This window comes from Hippocampus bargibanti, linkage group LG01, assembly GCF_051943395.1.
Source record: "Hippocampus bargibanti isolate YZ-2025 linkage group LG01, ASM5194339v1, whole genome shotgun sequence".
Taxonomy (NCBI): domain Eukaryota; kingdom Metazoa; phylum Chordata; class Actinopteri; order Syngnathiformes; family Syngnathidae; genus Hippocampus; species Hippocampus bargibanti.
In genome coordinates, this window is record NC_142734.1 from 5,090,955 (window position 1) to 5,109,510 (window position 18,556).

Sequence of the window (18,556 nt, forward strand, 5' to 3'; positions counted from 1 at the left end):
TTTGGAATACTGTAAATCTAATCTGCCATGTCATTTTATTAAGTGCATATACAGTGTGTGCGTGTGTCTGCGTGTGCGTGTGTGTGTGTATGTGTGAGCGTGTTTTTGTATGACTAGTCTTGTGAGGACCACTAACATTTTATATCATATGTAGTGAGGACATTTTTGACAATTGAGGACCTTTTGGCCGGTCCTCACAAGTTTTTCATTCTAAAGGCTTCTAGAGGGTCTATATATGCATCTGCTAAAGTTTCAGAAAGGTCCTCACAAATTCACCCAAAATGATTTTTGGTGTGTATTTTCATTTTACTCGGATACACACACTTTTTACTCACTGTGTGTGTGCGTATGTGTATGTGTGGGTGGGTGGGTTCTTTTGACTTCAAGATGGCGCCGCGAGAGTGGCTGCCTTTCCAGCAGCTCCTGTGTTTTGCTTTTCTACTTTCATTTCTTTCATAACTTTGCTGCTGTGAAATGTAAATGTCTCCACTGCGAGACTAATAAAGGTAAATCCAATCCAATCCAATGAGATACAAAAGTTCATACCACAACAAGTAAAATTATATATTATTCAAATTCACGACGAGGGGTGAGGACTTTGAATGTACCCATTCAGAAACCTCACTCCTGTCCAGAAATTTGGATGATTATGCTGCAAAATAAAGTTAAGCGTAAAACTTGTCAATTATAAACTGAAGTGCTATTATGACGCTATATCTTTATAATCATATCATAATTGCTCAATTGATTTTATTTCGTAGTCCTTTGTGTATACATCCAGGGACTAAGAAATGAGAGGCATTTAGTGTCCCGAAATTAGGGGTTGTCAAACTTTTATTCTGAAGCCTGTGACAGAAGTAAACAACTTCCGCTCTTGGCCTTAACAGGAAATGCGAAAGCTAAACAAACACATATACAGTAAAAGGAAACACTTGTACGTCGTCCTTATTAGCAGTTTGATTTCTCTTTTAACGATTTTTAAGTGTTTTTTCTTGAAATAGTGTTTCAATTTACTTCGCCGTGACTCTCGGTATCTCTATGCAGTCAGCTCGCATTGCAGGAAGTCGATGGTTACGCAATGCGCGTGACACTGACTGAGTGACTCCGGGTTGCTTTTAAGTAACGAGCTAGCTTGCTACATCGCTTAAGGTGAGAGACAGCTCGCGTTGTGTCCTGCCGAGCTGTTTAAGTACCTTCAAGTGTTTTAGTGGACATATTATTCGTGTTCTAAATGGCGTCACTGCTGACGGCGTTTGGAAGAATAGCCCAAGCTGGAGTACGTGAATATGCCCGGAGGACAGCAACGAGTTATCCTGCTTCGGGACTGAGTAGCAGGAGTTTTGTCACCCGCACGCAGCCGCTGAGGTAGGTCGTTGGACCCTCTGTGTCGCCAGCGTAAACACCTTAAATTTGGGTGGCACAAGAATCGGGATCGAATACATTTCCCCCAGCAAATAACTCTTATTTATATACCATTGCTGACGTCTGTCTAGCACCTGGGGTACCGGATACATTTAAAACAACTGGAGTGTCCATTTGTCTCCCATCCTCAACTCGTATACCACGAGTAATAACACGTCGATCATTGACTTATTTAATGTTGGAGATTTAAGGCAAAATCATTAATGTTACACCACATCATTTGAAAACAAAATTCATCTGTTCTGGAAAAAGAACGAAAAACAATGGTTGTTCTCCAAACATTATTAGTTAGCAAGGGAAGGGGAAATATTTTTGGAATCACTTCATTCAAAAAGAAAAAAAAACGTCTGCAAACATCTTTTATCAGTATCTGTTCTAAAACAAACAATTGAAACTGCTTGTCAATCCGCAGTTTAATAAAAAGCTTCACACCGTGTAGAGATGAAGCACCCATCGGATTGATAATGAATCATATCTCCACTACGAGATGGAAGTAGAAACATAGTTATTCAACTTCTTCAAGAAGGTAAATCATCACGGAATGTTCGTTATTCCCAATCAGCCGTGTCTAATATCATCACCAAGTGCAAACAAAATGGGAAGATTATTATTATTATTATTATTATTATTATTATTATTATTATTATTATTATTATTATTATTAAATGTCACACGTGCTTGACTGTGAGTATACAGTGAGACCTCAATTTACGAACTTAATTAGTTCCCAGACAGAGTGTGTAAGGCGAAAAGTGTGTATCTCAAAAAAAAATCCCATAGGAAACCATTAAAATGGGAATAATCTGTTCCCGGGTTTCCAGAAAATATACTTTTCAAGTAAATAAGCCTTAAAACTACACACAACATTCCTTATTCTATGTATAATAAATGTGCTATTGTATTGTAATGAAAGAAATACACTGCATTGTATCATTCAGTTTGCGGGATTCATCTGATCAGTCCTCAGATGTGCCGCACGCTTCCGTTCGTTTTAAAGTCCATCGCAGAGTATAAAAGGCGGTTTTGGCAGCGCAACTGGTAACGGCGATCGTCACCACCAAAAAGTCACTGAGAGGAGCCATCTTGGCTTTGTCGGATGTCTGCTACGCTCTCCGGAACACGGGCCACCATGCCCTCAAGGGACCTGCTCAGGCAGATCTGGCAACCCAGACGCGATCTAAAGAGGGCAAAGAGACACAGTCATGCATTTAATTGCCTTGGAAGTTACTTGTGGACTTTTCAAATGAAGATTGTCTTCGACGCAAATGAAAACAATTAAATTAGGCCAATTTCATTCATTCAACTGGACAGGGTGGTTCTCAATTTACCGTATTTTCTGGTGTATAAGGTGCACGGGAGTATCAAGCTAGGTAGCTAGCTATCGGGCTATCTGGCTAGCTGGCTATCTAGCTAGCTGGCTATCTAGCTACCTGGCTACCTAGCTGGCTGGCTATCTAGCTGGCTAGCTAGCTGGCTGGCTCACTAGCTGGCTATCTAGCTAGCTGGCTATCTAGATGGCTATCTAGCTAGCTGGCTCTCTAGCTAGCTGGCTCTCTAGCTAGCCGGCTATCTAGCTAGCTGGCTATCTAGCTAAATCGCTATCTAGCTGGCTATCTAGCTAGATCGCTATCTAGCTGGCTGGCTATCTAGCTGGCTGGCTATTTAGCTGGCTGGCTCTCTAGCTAGCTAGCTATTAGCTATATAGCTAGCTCTCTATCTATGAGTTATCTATTGACTATCTATTAGATAGCTAGGTAGCTTTCTATCTATTTGAGTTACTTCCGGGTTGAGTGAACAATGGTGAGTGTGGCTGCTGCTGCTCACCCACAGAAAAACTTATCCTGTGACTGTAAAGTGACCTTAAGAGTTTTGAAAGGCGCTTATAAATGAAATTTATTATTATTATTATTATTATTATTATTAGACTTGTTGGCGCCTGGAAAGAAAGTAGTGCCAAATTAGCGTAAACATTTAGAAACCCCCACTGATGAAAAGATGGTTTTTTTTTCAGAACTACAGTAAAGTCTCATTATATCGATATTCTCGGGAGTCGGAAAAAATATCGATATAACCGTACTATCGATATATCCGATCCTGCGGCATGTAAATTTTCTCCTTGCGTTCATAGAAATAGTATCGTAATAAGCAGTACTATCAATATAACCAATATCGATATAACGAGACTTGACTGTATTTCCAATATGTCACTTGACGATGTCTTACGTGTCAGTCAGGCCGTACGCCAAGTCCAACATGTCCATTTCCTCGTCTGTGACGGGGCCCAGTTTTTTGTAGACGTCCTGGTCAAAGATGAGGTGACAGGTGGAGCATGCCAACGTCCCCTCGCACGCTCCTGAGGCCAAACGCACGCATTTGATGACTGTTTGGAAAGAGAGGCGCATTACATGAGGACTGTAATTAAAGAAATAAACTGTGCTGTAAAATAAAGTTTTATTTACCTTTTTGATGGTCGTTGATGGCTTATGGAAGGAGAGTCACCTTCCATAAGGACTGTTGGTAACTTAACCTCTGGTGCTGTTCGGTCGTGTGCTTCCGCCGAAGATCACTCCGCCAGCCGTGGTGGGTGTGTATTATGAAAATAGTGCTTATTATAAGGTTTAATTTTCATAAATTTGACGTTTGTAAGACAAAAAGTTTGTAAGTTGAGGTCTCACTGTAGTAGTCTCGGTGCAACACACAATGATTCACCATCGCGTTATTTATGTTTCTTCCTCCTAATTTCGCCATCAACACGAAGTTTTCAGACCAAAAAAAAGTACCCAAAATGCATTGTGTGTCGCTTTCTCGGTCGGGGGCGTTCCAGACGTGACGTCACGTCAGGCATCGTCATCACTTCCTGAATATTCAGCGCGAGCCTTAAAACGAAAAATATAGCTATAAGCGGTGCAATCTTTGTAAAATGCGCTCAGTAGAAGTCATTTGAAGTGATTTTACAAATTATGGACACAACTTGTCAACGTCGGTTGTCTTTTAATTGTGTGCGAATTAAGAAGTGATTATAAGGAAATGTCAGGGGTGACGGTTATTAGTGTTACTCAGCCAAAGTGACCCTCCAACACGTCGACACAGTCTTTTGATTTTCTAGTTTATTTTGATTCGTTTTCTTTTTGTTGTTGATGTTGTTCATTTGCATCTGACATTTAAGACTTCCAAAAACGGAGTGCCTTTATCAGAAGGTGGTTCGCATGGCTTTGGTATTCCTGAGAGGAAGTGATTTAAAACGAATGGCAGCCTGTGTTGTATCTGCATTATTCTCCACAACTGTCACCAAATTGATATGTGTATATCTGTGATAATTTATGAATACAATATAAATATGTTATGTACAGCATGATTTTTATTTTTTCTATGTTTATCAAATGTACTTTTGCACTTTCCAGGTACTCCTATTGTAAGAAATTGTTTTAAATCGGCTCCCTAATGTATACATTCAGAACTTGCAACACACAAACTGAACATGAACATTAAAGTGTTGTCTGGATTTTGATGTCAAATGTACGTCATGTGTGGTGTTTTCTGTCTGAAGCTTTATTCACAAGAGTGAAAACAGGGACTCTAGTTTAAGATGTGTTTATGGTTTTAATGAGCATTCGAATGTGCTGGTGTTTTGGAAGGAAATGTCAGGTCAACATGTTAGCTTGTATTTTTATGCAGCTATTTGGTATGAGCAGATGGATGCTCTCTTCAGATCGCAGTCAGCGGCTGTCCACCAGCTTTCATCTGAAACACAGTGTTGGGATACATCAGCCAAATTGCTTTTTTTACCACCACGGTGCAAAGACTGACTTTGCACTGTATCAATAGATAGCAAACAATTTGTTCTCTAATTCTGTCCAATTAACCTCTGATTAATAGTGCACATGAAACTGTGAGGTCATTAAAACTGCCTCAAAGACTTATGCAACGAGAGTAATTCATTATTAGTATTCATATTTATAGTGGTTGCTATGCACTGCAGTTACATTTTAAGTACAGTAACATATTTTTTTATGCTGCTTAACTGCTACGGTTGAAATTTTCTAGTTTTTAACCCATTCACTGCCAGATGATGTGCAAAAATGTGTTCAATCGACTGCCAGGGTTTTTGTCATTTTCATTCGAATTCTAGGACCCCCAGAATATTACATTTTAGACCTACATAAACATTCAATACGGTGTAAGAAACCTTAGACTCAGAAAAAAAAAGTTAATTCCTAAATTATATGGGTCTGGAGTTATATGAAATTGAAATGGGGGCAGCTGTCCAAAATACAATGCAATACATACATATTGGTTTATAAAGGGCTTTAACAACAGCTGAAGCTGAAACAAATAACAATACATTTAATTTATAAGCGCCTTTCGAAACTGTCAAGGTCACTTTACAATCACAGGTTAAGTTTTTCTGTGGGTGAGCAGCGGCAGCCACACGCGCCAGCGTTCACTCAACCCGGAAGTAACTCAAATAGAATAGTAAGCCTAATAGAGCTTGTAAGCCAATAGATAGCTAATAGCTAGCCAGCCAGCCATATACAGTAAAGTCTCGTTATATCGATATCGGATATATCGATAGTCCCGGTTATATCGATACTATTTCTATGCACGCACTGAGAAAATTACATGCAAACAGGGTCGGATATATCGATAGTCCCGGTTATATCGATATTTTTTCGGACTCCCTTGAATATCGATATAACGAGACTTTACTGTAGCTATTATATGGTATTACAGAAAAGACAAAGAGGATAGACTTAGCACAATACTACAATGTGCTAACATGGAAAAAAGGGAAAGGAAAAAACATTGCGAGAGGCCATGGTCAGCGCTTTATCGGCACCCAAACAAGAAAAAAAACAAAACCCGAACAAATTCGGGAATGTCGCTCTAGGTCATATTTTCAATTCCCATCTAAATTTGTGTATGGCAGTGAATGGGTTAACTTCAGTATCTTTCATTGCTTAAAAATGACATTTCGTGACAGATTACATGCCAGTTTGCTTGTTTGATGAAAAAAAAATAATATGTAAGGTCCCAACAAACAATTGATCTTTACACTATTGTAAGCTGTTTCCAGAAATGTACAGTCTGGTTGTTGTATAAGAGCTCTAATCACTGAAAATATATAAATGTTTATATTTGTTATACAGAAGCGGGACCTGAATTCGAACTTGACCTTGCTAAAGAAAGGTGTATGATGCCTATATAGAGTATATGTAGTGTCTCACCGATCTTGAACATCTCCATGCAGACAGGCTTGTCCGTGTGAATGTTGGGATGACCTGGCATCCAGTCACTGTAATTCATCTCTGAGCCATCGAGCCAGGAGGCCTGCTGGTTCTGCAGCAATTAAAATATTTGTAAATTGTGTGACAATCCAGTCTACAATTGATATTATGTAAAATACAGTGGGGCCTCGGTTTACGAACACCTTGCATTACGAATTTTTCGGTTTACGAACGTTAAATTTATGAAAAATTAAACCTTGGAATACGCACTACTTTTCCGCATACACATAGCGCCCCCCCCCCCCACCAATGGCTGGCGGAGTAGTCTTCGGCGGAAGAACACCAAAGCACACGACCGAACAGCGCCCCAGCCGGGCCTACCTTTCCACACCCCCTTTCACTGAGTGTACACGTCGATCGTCTTCACGGATTTTTTACGGATACTTTTGCCGTTATGGGACTGAAAAAGACCCCACCACAGGCTCGTGTTCAACCGAAGAAGACACAAAACAAAATTACAGTCGAGGAGAAGAAGGAGATCATTGAGAAACACGAACGAGGTGTGCGTTTGTCTGATTTAACAGCCCAGTACCAATATGCTAAGTTGCGTGTGTTGCTAAAGGTGTTTCCGTGCTGTCAAAGTAACGGTCTGGGGCAATAGAAGAGGTTGAAAATCTTCTGTTCAGGAAGAGAAGTCTGAACTCCATTCCATCAAGCCATCAATGACCATCACAAAGGTAAATAAAACAACTTTATTTTACAGTACAGTTTATTTCTTTAATTACAGTCCTGATGGAATGTGACTCCTTTCAAACAGCAATTCTCTCCGACCTGCCACTCCATTCCATCAAGCCATCAACGACCATCACAAAGGTAAATAAAACGACTTTATTTTACAGTGCAGTGTATTTCTTTCATTACAATACAATAGCACATTTATTATACATAGAATAAGGTATTGTTTGTAGTTTTAAGGCTTATTTAGTTGAAAATTATATTTTATGGAGACCTGGGAACGGATTATTCTCATTTTAATGGTTTCCTATGGGAAATTAATTTTTGGGATGCACACTTTTCGCCTTACACACTCTGTCTGGCAACCAATTAAGTGCGTAAGCCAAGGTCCTACTGTATTTCAAAGCAGTATTAGTTGTGGGGTGATTTTCAATGATAACAACCTCACTGTGTGACATCAACAAGAAACATTTGCTTAGAGGTCCAATGGTCAATGTTTGAACCAAGGTAAGAAAAACACTGTTCTGGAGATAACATATCTGACGAGACGATCCTTGCCCTTCATTCATGGTCACAGTGCTCCATTAATGAAAACCATGACAGGAGAAACTGTATATCCCATTAATTGTGGTCCATTTGCTTAGTTATGTGTATTAGTATGTTTTGGGTAAAAGGGACTTGCCTTAATCGTGGTTCCCAGCCATGTCAACTGTGGGCTGCGCTCACCGCCTTTGGTGACCAAGGAAACAAGGCGGGAATGAAGGTCGCCGCTTGTTACAGATGCCAGCTCAGCGTGTGGGTTATGAGCTTTACAAAAATCCTGCAGACACACCGTGCAAATGCATCGTCATATCATTTAAAATGTCATGTATTATTATTATTATTATTATTATTATTATTTGTATTATTATTATTATTATTATTATTATTATTGATAGCAAGCTTTCTGTCTATTTGAGTTACTTTCGAGTTGAGTGAACGCTGGCGCGTGTGACTGCCGCTGCTCACCCACAAAGAAAAAATTATCCTGTGACTGTAAAGTGACCTTGAGACTTTTGAAAGGTGCTTATAAATGGAATGTATTATTATTATTATTATTATTATTATTATTATTATTATTATTATTATTATAAATAGCAAGCTTTCTGTCTATTTGAGTTACTTTCGAGTTGAGAGAACGCTGGCGCATGTGATTGCCGCTGCTCACCCACAAAGAAAAATGTATCCTGAGACCTTGAGAGTTTTGAAAGATGCATATATATGAAATGTATTATTATTATTATTATTATTAGTAGTAGTAGTAGTAGTAGTAGTAGTAGTAGTATCATCATTTTGCTAGCTATGTATTTGCTATCTAGTAGCTAGCTAGCTAACTGGCTACCAAGCTAGCCAGCTAGCTAGCTAGCTGGCTACCAAGCTCGCTATATATTTGCTATCTATATACTATTTGCTATCTATAAGCTATCTTGCTAGCTATGTAGCTAGCTATTAGTTATTGATTAGCTAGCCAGCTAACTTTCTTTCTATTCGAGTTATTCCGGGTTGAGTAAAACGCTGGCGCATGTGGCTGCCGCTGTTGACCCCCGGAAAAAAAACGGATCCTGTGACTGTAAAGTGACCTTGAAAGTTTTGAAAGGCGCTTATAAATCAAATGTACGTATTATTATTATTTACACACAATAAACCATATCACAGAAAAAAGGGTGCATGTTAAAAATGGAATCACCTGTGCTTCTGTAAAGGCCAAAGGTGTTGGGTTGAACACATAGCACTTGCCATGAATAACTTCCCCTTTACATGTCTGTGCTGGGAGCCATGGAGCCTGTCCCTTTGGGGTTTGAACTGTTTCCTGACTGAACTGCTTTAGCATGTGTAGAGATGGTTCTGTTCCTTGTCTAAACCCACTGGGGGTGTAGACAGTTGGTTCAATTCCCTGCATGAAAGTACCACGATCGGAAGCTAAGGGCTCAGCTTCCCATCCGGAGCCACTAATGAGAGCATCTATAGGTTCACTTCCTTGTCTGAAACCATCCGAGATCACCACGATGGGTTCAGTTCCCTGTCTGAAACTATCTGGAATTGTCAAAAACGGTTCAGTTCCCTGTCTGAAACCATCTGGAATCGTCAAGAAGGGTTCGGTACCCTGCCTGAAACCATCTGGGATAATCATGGAACGTTCAGTTCCCTGTCTGAAACCTTCTGGAATCATCAAGAAGGGTTCGATACCCTGCCTGAAACCATCTGGGATAATCATGGAACGTTCAGTTCCCTGTCTGAAACCATCTGGAATCGTCAAGAAGGGTTCGGTTCCCTGCCTGAAACCATCTGGGATAAAACTTGAGGGCTTAGCTTTGAGTTTAAAGTCACTGCTTATGGATATTGTAGGTTCGCTTCCCTGGCGGAATTCTTTTGGGATAGAAACTATAGGTTCTGTTCCTTGTCTGAAACCTTCAGGGATCGACATGAAAGGTTCGGTTCCCTGTCTAAAACCGTCTGGGATCGACATGAAGCGTTCCGTTCCCTGTCTGAAACCATCTGGAAGGTGAGAAGAAGAGGGTTCCTCAACTCGAACCCAACCACCTCCGTCCCTCTGAGCAGGAACATCAAATGGAACTGAAAGACATTGTGAAGAGTCCAATATGTTAATGTAGTTTGATACTTGAGATTTATGTCAATGAATACTTTTTAATTCACTTTTTGTTAATTGTCAGCGATTTGCAAATTACCTTCATCCACCAGCCAGTGTTTTCTCTCTAGCTGTCTTGATCTCTCTTCAATGAGGTTGTGGACGAAAGCTATACGTGATCATTAGGTAAAAGCCCATGTTAGTTAAATTGTACAGAATTTAAACCAAACTATTGAGACAGATCTTCTTAACAAATCAACCTGCGGTGAGTTTTAGACCACTTAATCATTTGTCTTTCCTACCATGTCATTTATACTTCCAATTTTGTGGGGACAGTTTGAGGAAGGTAGCACATAGCTTTGTCCACTTGGCGTTTGCGGCCACATGCCTGTCTTCCTGGTCATCTCATTGATGTGGTCCTGCACCAGGCCGCTGTCAAAGAATCCCTTGGATGGCTCAGTACCTTGGTGAAAGCCATCAGGAATATGTCCAAGGATGTCGTTCTGCTGAGAGTCATCAGAGAGCCCGAAGGGAGATGACGTCTTGGGCAATCCTCTCAGAGGTGCGATAGGGGCAGCTTGCAGTCCTGTGGAGGAATTTAGTCATATCACGGTGAGACTGAGAAACTCCAGCCAGCAATAGAAAGCATAATGGGTATAAAAATGACAACCACACCTTTCCAGTTGATTAAATACACTTTCTAGATGATAACTAGCTTGAAATTAATGGCTGCCAGTCGTGCTACTTTGATAAGTGTTCCAGAACTGTATTGCATAGTGCTATAAATCATTTGTTGCAATCTAATCTCAGCACAATTGTTCAGGAGGTCAATTGCTGCGATTACATGACACTACTATACACTGAGCTCAACTCTTGTGATGTCAAAGAATCAGTTATGTAATATTGTCCCAGCAATTTGCTTAATTTTTCAGAGCTGTGGTCATATGGTACGGAGTGTAAACCATCCATAAAGCAATTATTTGGGCTCTAGGTGGGGATTTGAAGCTCAGTCTGTCTGACATTAGGCAATAGGCAGGGTACACACTCTAGGGCAGTGGGTCTAAACCTGGGTTTGAACAAACCCTTGGGGTTCGGTGAGTTGGTCTCAGGGGTTCGATGGATCCTCCGCCATAGAGGCCCACCCGTCAGTCTAGTCTGCAGTGGGTATTGGGAGAAGGGTTCGACGAATGAGCGTATGAAACTGGTGGGGTTCGGTGCCTCCAACAAGATTAAGAACCACTGCTCTAGGGTGTCAAAACTATTTTTTTGTCGTGGGTCACAATGTAGTTCCGGTTTCCCTTGGAGGGCTTTTATGAATTTTGGGAAAACATATAAATGTTAAACCACCTCCACATAGTACATACACAGAGTACAGAAATCCGAAATTAGAAAGCTTTTTATAGTCCCATAGTCGGGGCATTTGTAAATTGGCAACCGTTTGATCGATAATTAGCTTTCAAACCAGAATTAACAATAATGACTGTCATTGTGGCTTACATATGACAATTTGAAATTTTGGTTTAGACTTTAGCAAGCATCATGGAATTTGACACGCTTGGTTTGCTTTTGGGCACTGTTGGAAATAGTTTGTATACACATCCTAAAAAAACATCCAATGTTATTTAATTTCTACTTATTTTTATCAGTTAGTTAGTTTATATTTATATGTACAGTAAAGTCTCGTTATATCGATATTCAAGGGAGTCCGAAAAAATATCGATATAACCGGGACTATCGATATATCCGACCCTGTTTGCATGTAATTTTCTCCGTGCGTGCATAGAAATAGTATCGATATAACCGGGACTATCGATATATCCGATATCGATATAACGAGACTTTACTGTAGTTGAGTTATTTGTATATGTTAGTTTTTTATATATGTATGTAGCTCAGTTCGAACCTTAAGCTATCTTGTTTCAGTCTAATGTCATATGCATTATTGTGTATTGTAGCTGATATCGATGAGAAGGTTTCTTCAGCCGTCATCTTGTACAATTTTGAAGGTTTCGGACGTTTTGCCTCCTATCCAAGAGGTTTCGTCAGCGAACTAAAGTCTGACTGGTTGTATCGGCCCTATTTATATATCCCTAATGTCCAGGCATGGCGGCGCCGGACACAGCTATGATAGGTATGACCAGTCAGACATTAGTTCGCTGACGAAGCCTCTTGGATAGGAGGCGAAACGTCCGAAACCTTCAAAATTTGTACAGATGACGGCTGAAGAAACCTTCTCATCGATAGACCACTCCTGTACGACTGAGAGCTTACACAGACGTATTGTAGCTGATATGTTCTTTTCAAAATTATGTCACTCGTGTGGTATGTATATCTGTCTGCTGGAGACAACTTCCTCCCTCTCTTTCTCTTGCTTCCTTCCTCCTGCCCCGAAGAGCATCTGTAGCATTCTCTAGCTGCCTGAGAAATAAACAATATGTTTTGTACATCACCTTGCTTCCTGCTGATTGAATATTTCTACCAACACAAGTAATGAACAGAACCAGGAGAATAACATTATTTTTGATCTTACAGGAACCACATAAAATGCTCTGGAGAGCCATATCTGGCCCGCTGGCCTTTGCTTTAACACTTGTACCTGAGACTGAAAATCACAGGGAACTTACAGACAATCAACTTCTCACACTCATGTTCATGCCTATGGACAATTATCCCAAACGTCCCCATTGTGGGACGATTAAAGGCTTTCTTATTCAGATTCTGATTGGCAGATTGGAATTTCTTACCTGACAGAGTCAGGAGCAGGAGCAGTGGCACTGACTTGGACATCCTGAAACAAAACCACAAGTAAACAAGTTTTTCCTCACACAAAGTACCCATAAAGCAATTCCTTAGTAGACAGAGTTCTAAAAGCATGTTTCTCACCTGAGGTGGCACTGATTAACAGTGAGCGACACCCAACTGCAGGAGGCGAAGCATAAATAGTCTATCGCCTGGATCATAAAAGCCAAAGCCGCCAATAAGAAGTTGCGATATTGACGAGGTTAATTGTTATCGTCCATATTACTTGTACAGTACTTTGACCTCTTAGGTCAATGCTGATGCAGTGACAGCTAATAACGGTTTCTTGTGTTTGGAATACTGTAAATCTAATCTGCCATGTCATTTTATTAAGTGCATATACAGTGTGTGCGTGTGTCTGCGTGTGCGTGTGTGTGTGTATGTGTGAGCGTGTTTTTGTATGACTAGTCTTGTGAGGACCACTAACATTTTATATCATATGTAGTGAGGACATTTTTGACAATTGAGGACCTTTTGGCCGGTCCTCACAAGTTTTTCATTCTAAAGGCTTCTAGAGGGTCTATATATGCATCTGCTAAAGTTTCAGAAAGGTCCTCACAAATTCACCCAAAATGATTTTTGGTGTGTATTTTCATTTTACTCGGATACACACACTTTTTACTCACTGTGTGTGTTTATGTGTATGTGTGGGTGGCTAATGAGAGGGAAAAGTTCATACCACAACAAGTAAAATGATATTTTAATCAAATTCACGACGAGGGGTGAGGACTTTGAATGTACCCATTCAGAAACCTCACTCCTGTCCAGAAATTTGGATGATTATGCTGCAAAATAAAGTTAAGCGTAAAACTTGTCAATTATAAACTGAAGTGCTATTATGACGCTATATCTTTATAATCATATCATAATTGCTCAATTGATTTTATTTCGTAGTCCTTTGTGTATACATCCAGGGACTAAGAAATGAGAGTCATTTAGTGTCCCGAAATGAGGGGTTGTCAAACTTTTATTCTGAAGCCTGTGACAGAAGTAAACAACTTCCGCTCTTGGCCTTAACAGGAAATGCGGAAGCTAAACAAACACATATACAGTAAAAGGAAACACTTGTACGTCGTCCTTATTAGCAGTTTGATTTCTCTTTTAACGATTTTTAAGTGTTTTTCTTGAAATAGTGTTTCAATTTACTTCGCCGTGACTCTCGGTATCTCTATGCAGTCAGCTCGCATTGCAGGAAGTCGATGGTTACGCAATGCGCGTGACACTGACTGAGTGACTCCGGGTTGCTTTTAAGTAACGAGCTAGCTTGCTACATCGCTTAAGGTGAGAGACAGCTCGCGTTGTGTCCTGCCGAGCTGTTTAAGTACCTTCAAGTGTTTTAGTGGACATATTATTCGTGTTCTAAATGGCGTCACTGCTGACGGCGTTTGGAAGAATAGCCCAAGCTGGAGTACGTGAATATGCCCGGAGGACAGCAACGAGTTATCCTGCTTCGGGACTGAGTAGCAGGAGTTTTGTCACCCGCACGCAGTCGCTGAGGTAGGTCGTTGGACCCTCTGTGTCGCCAGCGTAAACACCTTAAATTTGGGTGGCACAAGAATCGGGATCGAATACATTTCCCCCAGCAAATAACTCTTATTTATATACCATTGCTGACGTCTGTCTAGCACCTGGGGTACCGGATACATTTAAAACAACTGGAGTGTCCATTTGTCTCCCATCCTCAACTCGTATACCACGAGTAATAACACGTCGATCATTGACTTATTTAATGTTGGAGATTTAAGGCAAAATCATTAATGTTACACCACATCATTTGAAAACAAAATTCCTCTGTTCTGGAAAAAGAACGAAAAACAATGGTTGTTCTCCAAACATTATTAGTTAGCAAGGGAAGGGGAAATATTTTTGGAATCACTTCATTCAAAAAGAAAAAAAAACGTCTGCAAACATCTTTTATCAGTATCTGTTCTAAAACAAACAATTGAAACTGCTTGTCAATCCGCAGTTTAATAAAAAGCTTCACACCGTGTAGAGATGAAGCACCCATTGGATTGATAATGAATCGTATCTCCACTACGAGATGGAAGTAGAAAGATAGTTATTCAACTTCTTCAAGAAGGTAAATCATCACGGAATGTTCGTTATTCCCAATCAGCCGTGTCTAATATCATCACCAAGTGCAAACAAAATGGGAAGATTATTATTATTATTATTATTATTATTATTATTATTAAATGTCACACGTGCTTGACTGTGAGTATACAGTGAGACCTCAATTTACGAACTTAATTAGTTCCCAGACAGAGTGTGTAAGGCGAAAAGTGTGTATCTCAAAAAAAAAATCCCATAGGAAACCATTAAAATGGGAATAATCTGTTCCCGGGTTTCCAGAAAATATACTTTTCAAGTAAATAAGCCTTAAAACTACACACAACATTCCTTATTCTATGTATAATAAATGTGCTATTGTATTGTAATGAAAGAAATACACTGCATTGTATCATAAAGTCACTTTTTTTTGTGATGGTCATTTATGGCTTGATGGAATGGCGTTGGAAGTCGAAGGTCAAAGGGAATTGCTGTTTGGAAAGAGAGGCGCATTACATGAGGACTGTAATTAAAGAAATAAACTGTGCTGTAAAATAAAGTTTTATTTACCTTTTTGATGGTCGTTGATGGCTTATGGAAGGAGAGTCACCTTCCATAAGGACTGTTGGTAACTTAACCTCTGGTGGTGTTCGGTTGTGTGCTTCCGCCGAAGATCACTCCGCCAGCCGTGGTGGGTGTGTATTATGAAAATAGTGCTTATTATAAGGTTTAATTTTCATACATTTGACGTTTGTAAGACGAAAAGTTTGTAAGTTAAGGTGTTTGTAAGTTGAGGTCTCACTGTATTCGATCAGACAAAATGTGATTTCATTGCTGCCACAACATTCATTAAGCTCAAGTTGAACACTAAACTTGGTTAGTCATTTAGATTTGCCACATCTTGTTAAAATTTGACATTTGCTATTATTGGGCTCCGAAATGATGTCAAATTGTTGGAACACCGTGTATGTTTGTTCTGGGAGTGCAAGCCTGTAGTTTCGGTTAGTAGATTTGTCTTGATTTAATTATTTGTTCATTTTTGTTTCATCTCATCACAGCGTGAAAGGGAGTTTTCAAAGGCAACTGTGTGCGTAGTTGTTCAACTTGGGAGGTGGGAAGAAGAACCTTGAATTTGGTCATGTGCGCGCAAGGCTGCAACCATCCCTCTAAGAGTTTATTTTTTTTGGAGGCTGCTACAAGGCTATCATATTGTTTTTCTCACACCCTCACACAGAGCGATTAAGCATTTGTGGGGTTTATTTGCTAATCCTTGCATGCTTTGCCTTAAAAGGTCAATTGGTGCAGGAGAGTCAAGCTCTGACTGATTACAGGCAATTTAATCACATTGTGCACGGTTTCGCCGTCATGGTCATAGTAAAAGGTCATCAAGTTGAATACACGTGTGTGGGAGGAGGGGGGGTCTAATTATAATACCGTAGCACATTTATTACACATAAAATAAGGTATATTTTGTGTAGTTTTAAGGCTTAGAAAATTAGAGAGTAGAAAATTAAGTTTTATGGAGATCTGGGAACGCATTATTCTCATTTTAATGGTTTCCTATGGGAAATTAATTTTGGGGATCCACACTTTTCGCCTTACACTGTCTGGGAACCAATTAAGTTCGTAAGCCAAGGTATCACTCGAGTTAAAGTGGTTTAAAAAGTTGTTTTCTAAAACTTGGACCGGATTAAAAAAAAATACATTGATTATAATGGAAAGTGCTGTTTTGGTTTTTGAACAAATCTGTTTTCAAACAGGTTTCCGGAATAGATTATGGTCAAAAACAGACGTATCACTGTATTTGATTGTGTGACTATGTAGAAATGTGCGTAATGGTTCACTTTCCACGCAGGTCAGACAATCGGGTGACGGTCCACTTCATCAACAGAGACGGCGAGAAGATCACGGTGGAGGGCTCTCCTGGAGACTCGCTGCTCGACGTTGTCATTAACGAAGATCTCGACTTCGATGGCTTTGGTTTGTAAACTCGGCAGCCGCGCGCATGACAAGCACATTTACAGTCGACTCATCAAATGCGTGCGTTTGGCCTCAGGAGCGTGCGAGGGGACGTTGGCATGCTCCACCTGTCACCTCATCTTTGACCAGGACGTCTACAAAAAACTGGGCCCTGTCACAGACGAGGAAATGGACATGTTGGACTTGGCGTACGGCCTGACTGACACGTAAGACATCGCAAAGTGACATATTGGAAATACAGTCAAGTCTCGTTATATCGATATTGGTTATATCGATAGTACTGCTTATTACGATACTATTTCTATGAACGCCAGGAGAAAATTTACATGCCGCAGGATCGGATATATCGATAGTACGGTTATATCGATATTTTTTCTGACTCCCGAGAATATCGATATAATGAGACTTTACTGTAGTTATGAAAAAAAAACAAACATCTTTTCATCAGTGGGGGTTTCTAAATGTTTACGCTAATTTGACACTACTTTCTTTCCAGGCGCCAACAAGTCTAATAATAATAATAATAATAATAATACATTTCATTTATAAGCGCCTTTCAAAACTGTCAAGGTCACTTTACAGTCACAGGATAAGTTTTTCTGTGGGTGAGCAGCGGCAGCCACACGCACCAGCGTTCACTCAACATGAAAGTAACTCAAATAGATAGAAAGCTACCTAGCTATCTAATAGATAGTCAATAGATAACTAATAGAGAGCTAGCCATATAGATAATAGCTAGCTAGAGAGCCAGCCAGCTAAATAGCCAGCCAGCTAGATAGCCAGCCAGCTAGATAGCGATCTAGCTAGATAGCCAGCTAGATAGCGATTTAGCTAGATAGCCAGCTAGCTAGATAGCCGGCTAGCTAGAGAGCCAGCTAGCTAGAGAGCCAGCTAGCTAGATAGCTATCTAGATAGCCAGCTAGCTAGATAGACAGCTAGTGAGCCAGCCAGCTAGCTAGCCAGCTAGTGAGCCAGCTAGATAGCCAGCCAGCGAGCTAGATAGCCAGGTAGCTAGATAGCCAGATAGCCCGATAGCTAGCTACCTAGCTTGATACTCCCGTGCACCTTATACACCAGAAAATACGGTAAATTGAGAACCACCCTGTCCAGTTGAATGAATGAAATTGGCCTAATTTAATTGTTTTCATTTGCGTCGAAGACAATCTTCATTTGAAAAATCCACAAGTAACTTCCAAGGCAATTAAATGCATAACTGTGTCTCTTTGCCCTCTGTAGATCGCGTCTGGGTTGCCAGATCTGCCTGAGCAGGTCCCTTGAGGGCATGGTGGCCCGTGTTCCGGAGAGCGTAGCAGACATCCGACAAAGCCAAGATGGCTCCTCTCAGTGACTTTTTGGTGGTGACGATCGCCGTTACCAGTTGCGCTGCCAAAACCGCCTTTTATTCTCTGCGATGGACTTTAAAACGAACGGAAGCGTGCGGCACATCTGAGGACTGATCAGATGAATCCCGCAAACTGAATGTGACCGACAAACGCCCACGCAGCAAGTATATTTTTATTGCAATTCTATCACCTGTCTTCATCTTCACAGTTTGACAAATTATATGTAACCATAGAATTTTATCATGTGATTGTACATAGCTAGAATGCACCTGTGCATCGAGAAAGCAGATAATAATAAAAAGGATTCTAAATGGCAGGCGAGAGTGCATTTTGTGCAGTGAGACGAGGCTACATGTGAGCATTATTTGTTTTTTTTT

General features: G+C 40.3%; 3 protein-coding genes across 4 annotated transcripts; 1 reads left to right on the forward strand and 2 right to left on the reverse strand.

Annotated features, from left to right (window-relative positions):
- The first annotated feature begins 906 nt into the window (after positions 1-906).
- On the forward strand, positions 907-18,495 carry fdx1 (ferredoxin 1). Of its 2 annotated transcripts, none has more exons than XM_088991528.1 (4): positions 907-1,365; positions 16,712-16,836; positions 16,913-17,042; positions 18,073-18,495. In XM_088991528.1, the coding sequence occupies exons 1-4, from the start codon at positions 1,232-1,234 to the stop codon at positions 18,182-18,184; spliced, it is 501 nt and encodes a 166-aa protein (XP_088847654.1). In that variant the 5' UTR covers positions 907-1,231; the 3' UTR covers positions 18,185-18,495. The 2 variants fall into 2 exon arrangements, with proteins under 2 accessions (XP_088847654.1, XP_088847646.1); XM_088991520.1 differs by lacking the exon at positions 907-1,365 and adding an exon at positions 13,857-14,304.
- On the reverse strand, positions 2,360-3,839 carry LOC148902826 (adrenodoxin, mitochondrial-like). The gene is made up of 2 exons (XM_088991537.1): positions 3,646-3,839; positions 2,360-2,599 (listed from the first exon to the last, which is right to left on the reverse strand). Exons 1-2 carry the CDS (start codon positions 3,822-3,824, stop codon positions 2,488-2,490), a joined length of 291 nt encoding a protein of 96 aa, XP_088847663.1. The 5' UTR covers positions 3,825-3,839; the 3' UTR covers positions 2,360-2,487.
- On the reverse strand, positions 4,998-12,937 carry LOC148902827 (uncharacterized). The gene is made up of 7 exons (XM_088991507.1): positions 12,892-12,937; positions 12,753-12,796; positions 10,397-10,594; positions 10,109-10,177; positions 9,109-9,995; positions 6,648-8,202; positions 4,998-5,163 (listed from the first exon to the last, which is right to left on the reverse strand). The coding sequence occupies exons 2-6, from the start codon at positions 12,793-12,795 to the stop codon at positions 8,023-8,025; spliced, it is 1,377 nt and encodes a 458-aa protein (XP_088847633.1). The 5' UTR covers position 12,796; positions 12,892-12,937; the 3' UTR covers positions 4,998-5,163; positions 6,648-8,022.
- Positions 18,496-18,556: the final 61 nt, after the last annotated feature.

What these genes read in the sequence shown, in the direction of transcription:
- fdx1 (XM_088991528.1), top strand. Translation starts at nt 1,232, where the DNA reads ATGGCGTCACTGCTGACGGCGTTTGGAAGAATAGCCCAAGCTGGAGTA. An exon ending in ACCCGCACGCAGCCGCTGAG is followed by an intron (nt 1,366 to 16,711) that starts GTAGGTCGTTGG and finishes CTTTCCACGCAG; the next exon opens with GTCAGACAATCGGGTGACGG. An exon ending in TCTCGACTTCGATGGCTTTG is followed by an intron (nt 16,837 to 16,912) that starts GTTTGTAAACTC and finishes GTTTGGCCTCAG; the next exon opens with GAGCGTGCGAGGGGACGTTG.
- LOC148902826 (XM_088991537.1), bottom strand. Translation starts at nt 3,824, where the DNA reads ATGCGCCTCTCTTTCCAAACAGTCATCAAATGCGTGCGTTTGGCCTCA. An exon ending in GCGTACGGCCTGACTGACAC is followed by an intron (nt 2,600 to 3,645) that starts GTAAGACATCGT and finishes TGCCCTCTTTAG; the next exon opens with ATCGCGTCTGGGTTGCCAGA.
- LOC148902827 (XM_088991507.1), bottom strand. Translation starts at nt 12,795, where the DNA reads ATGTCCAAGTCAGTGCCACTGCTCCTGCTCCTGACTCTGTCAG. An exon ending in TGAGATGACCAGGAAGACAG is followed by an intron (nt 10,178 to 10,396) that starts GCATGTGGCCGC and finishes GATCACGTATAG; the next exon opens with CTTTCGTCCACAACCTCATT. An exon ending in TGGCCTTTACAGAAGCACAG is followed by an intron (nt 8,203 to 9,108) that starts GTGATTCCATTT and finishes GTGTGTCTGCAG; the next exon opens with GATTTTTGTAAAGCTCATAA.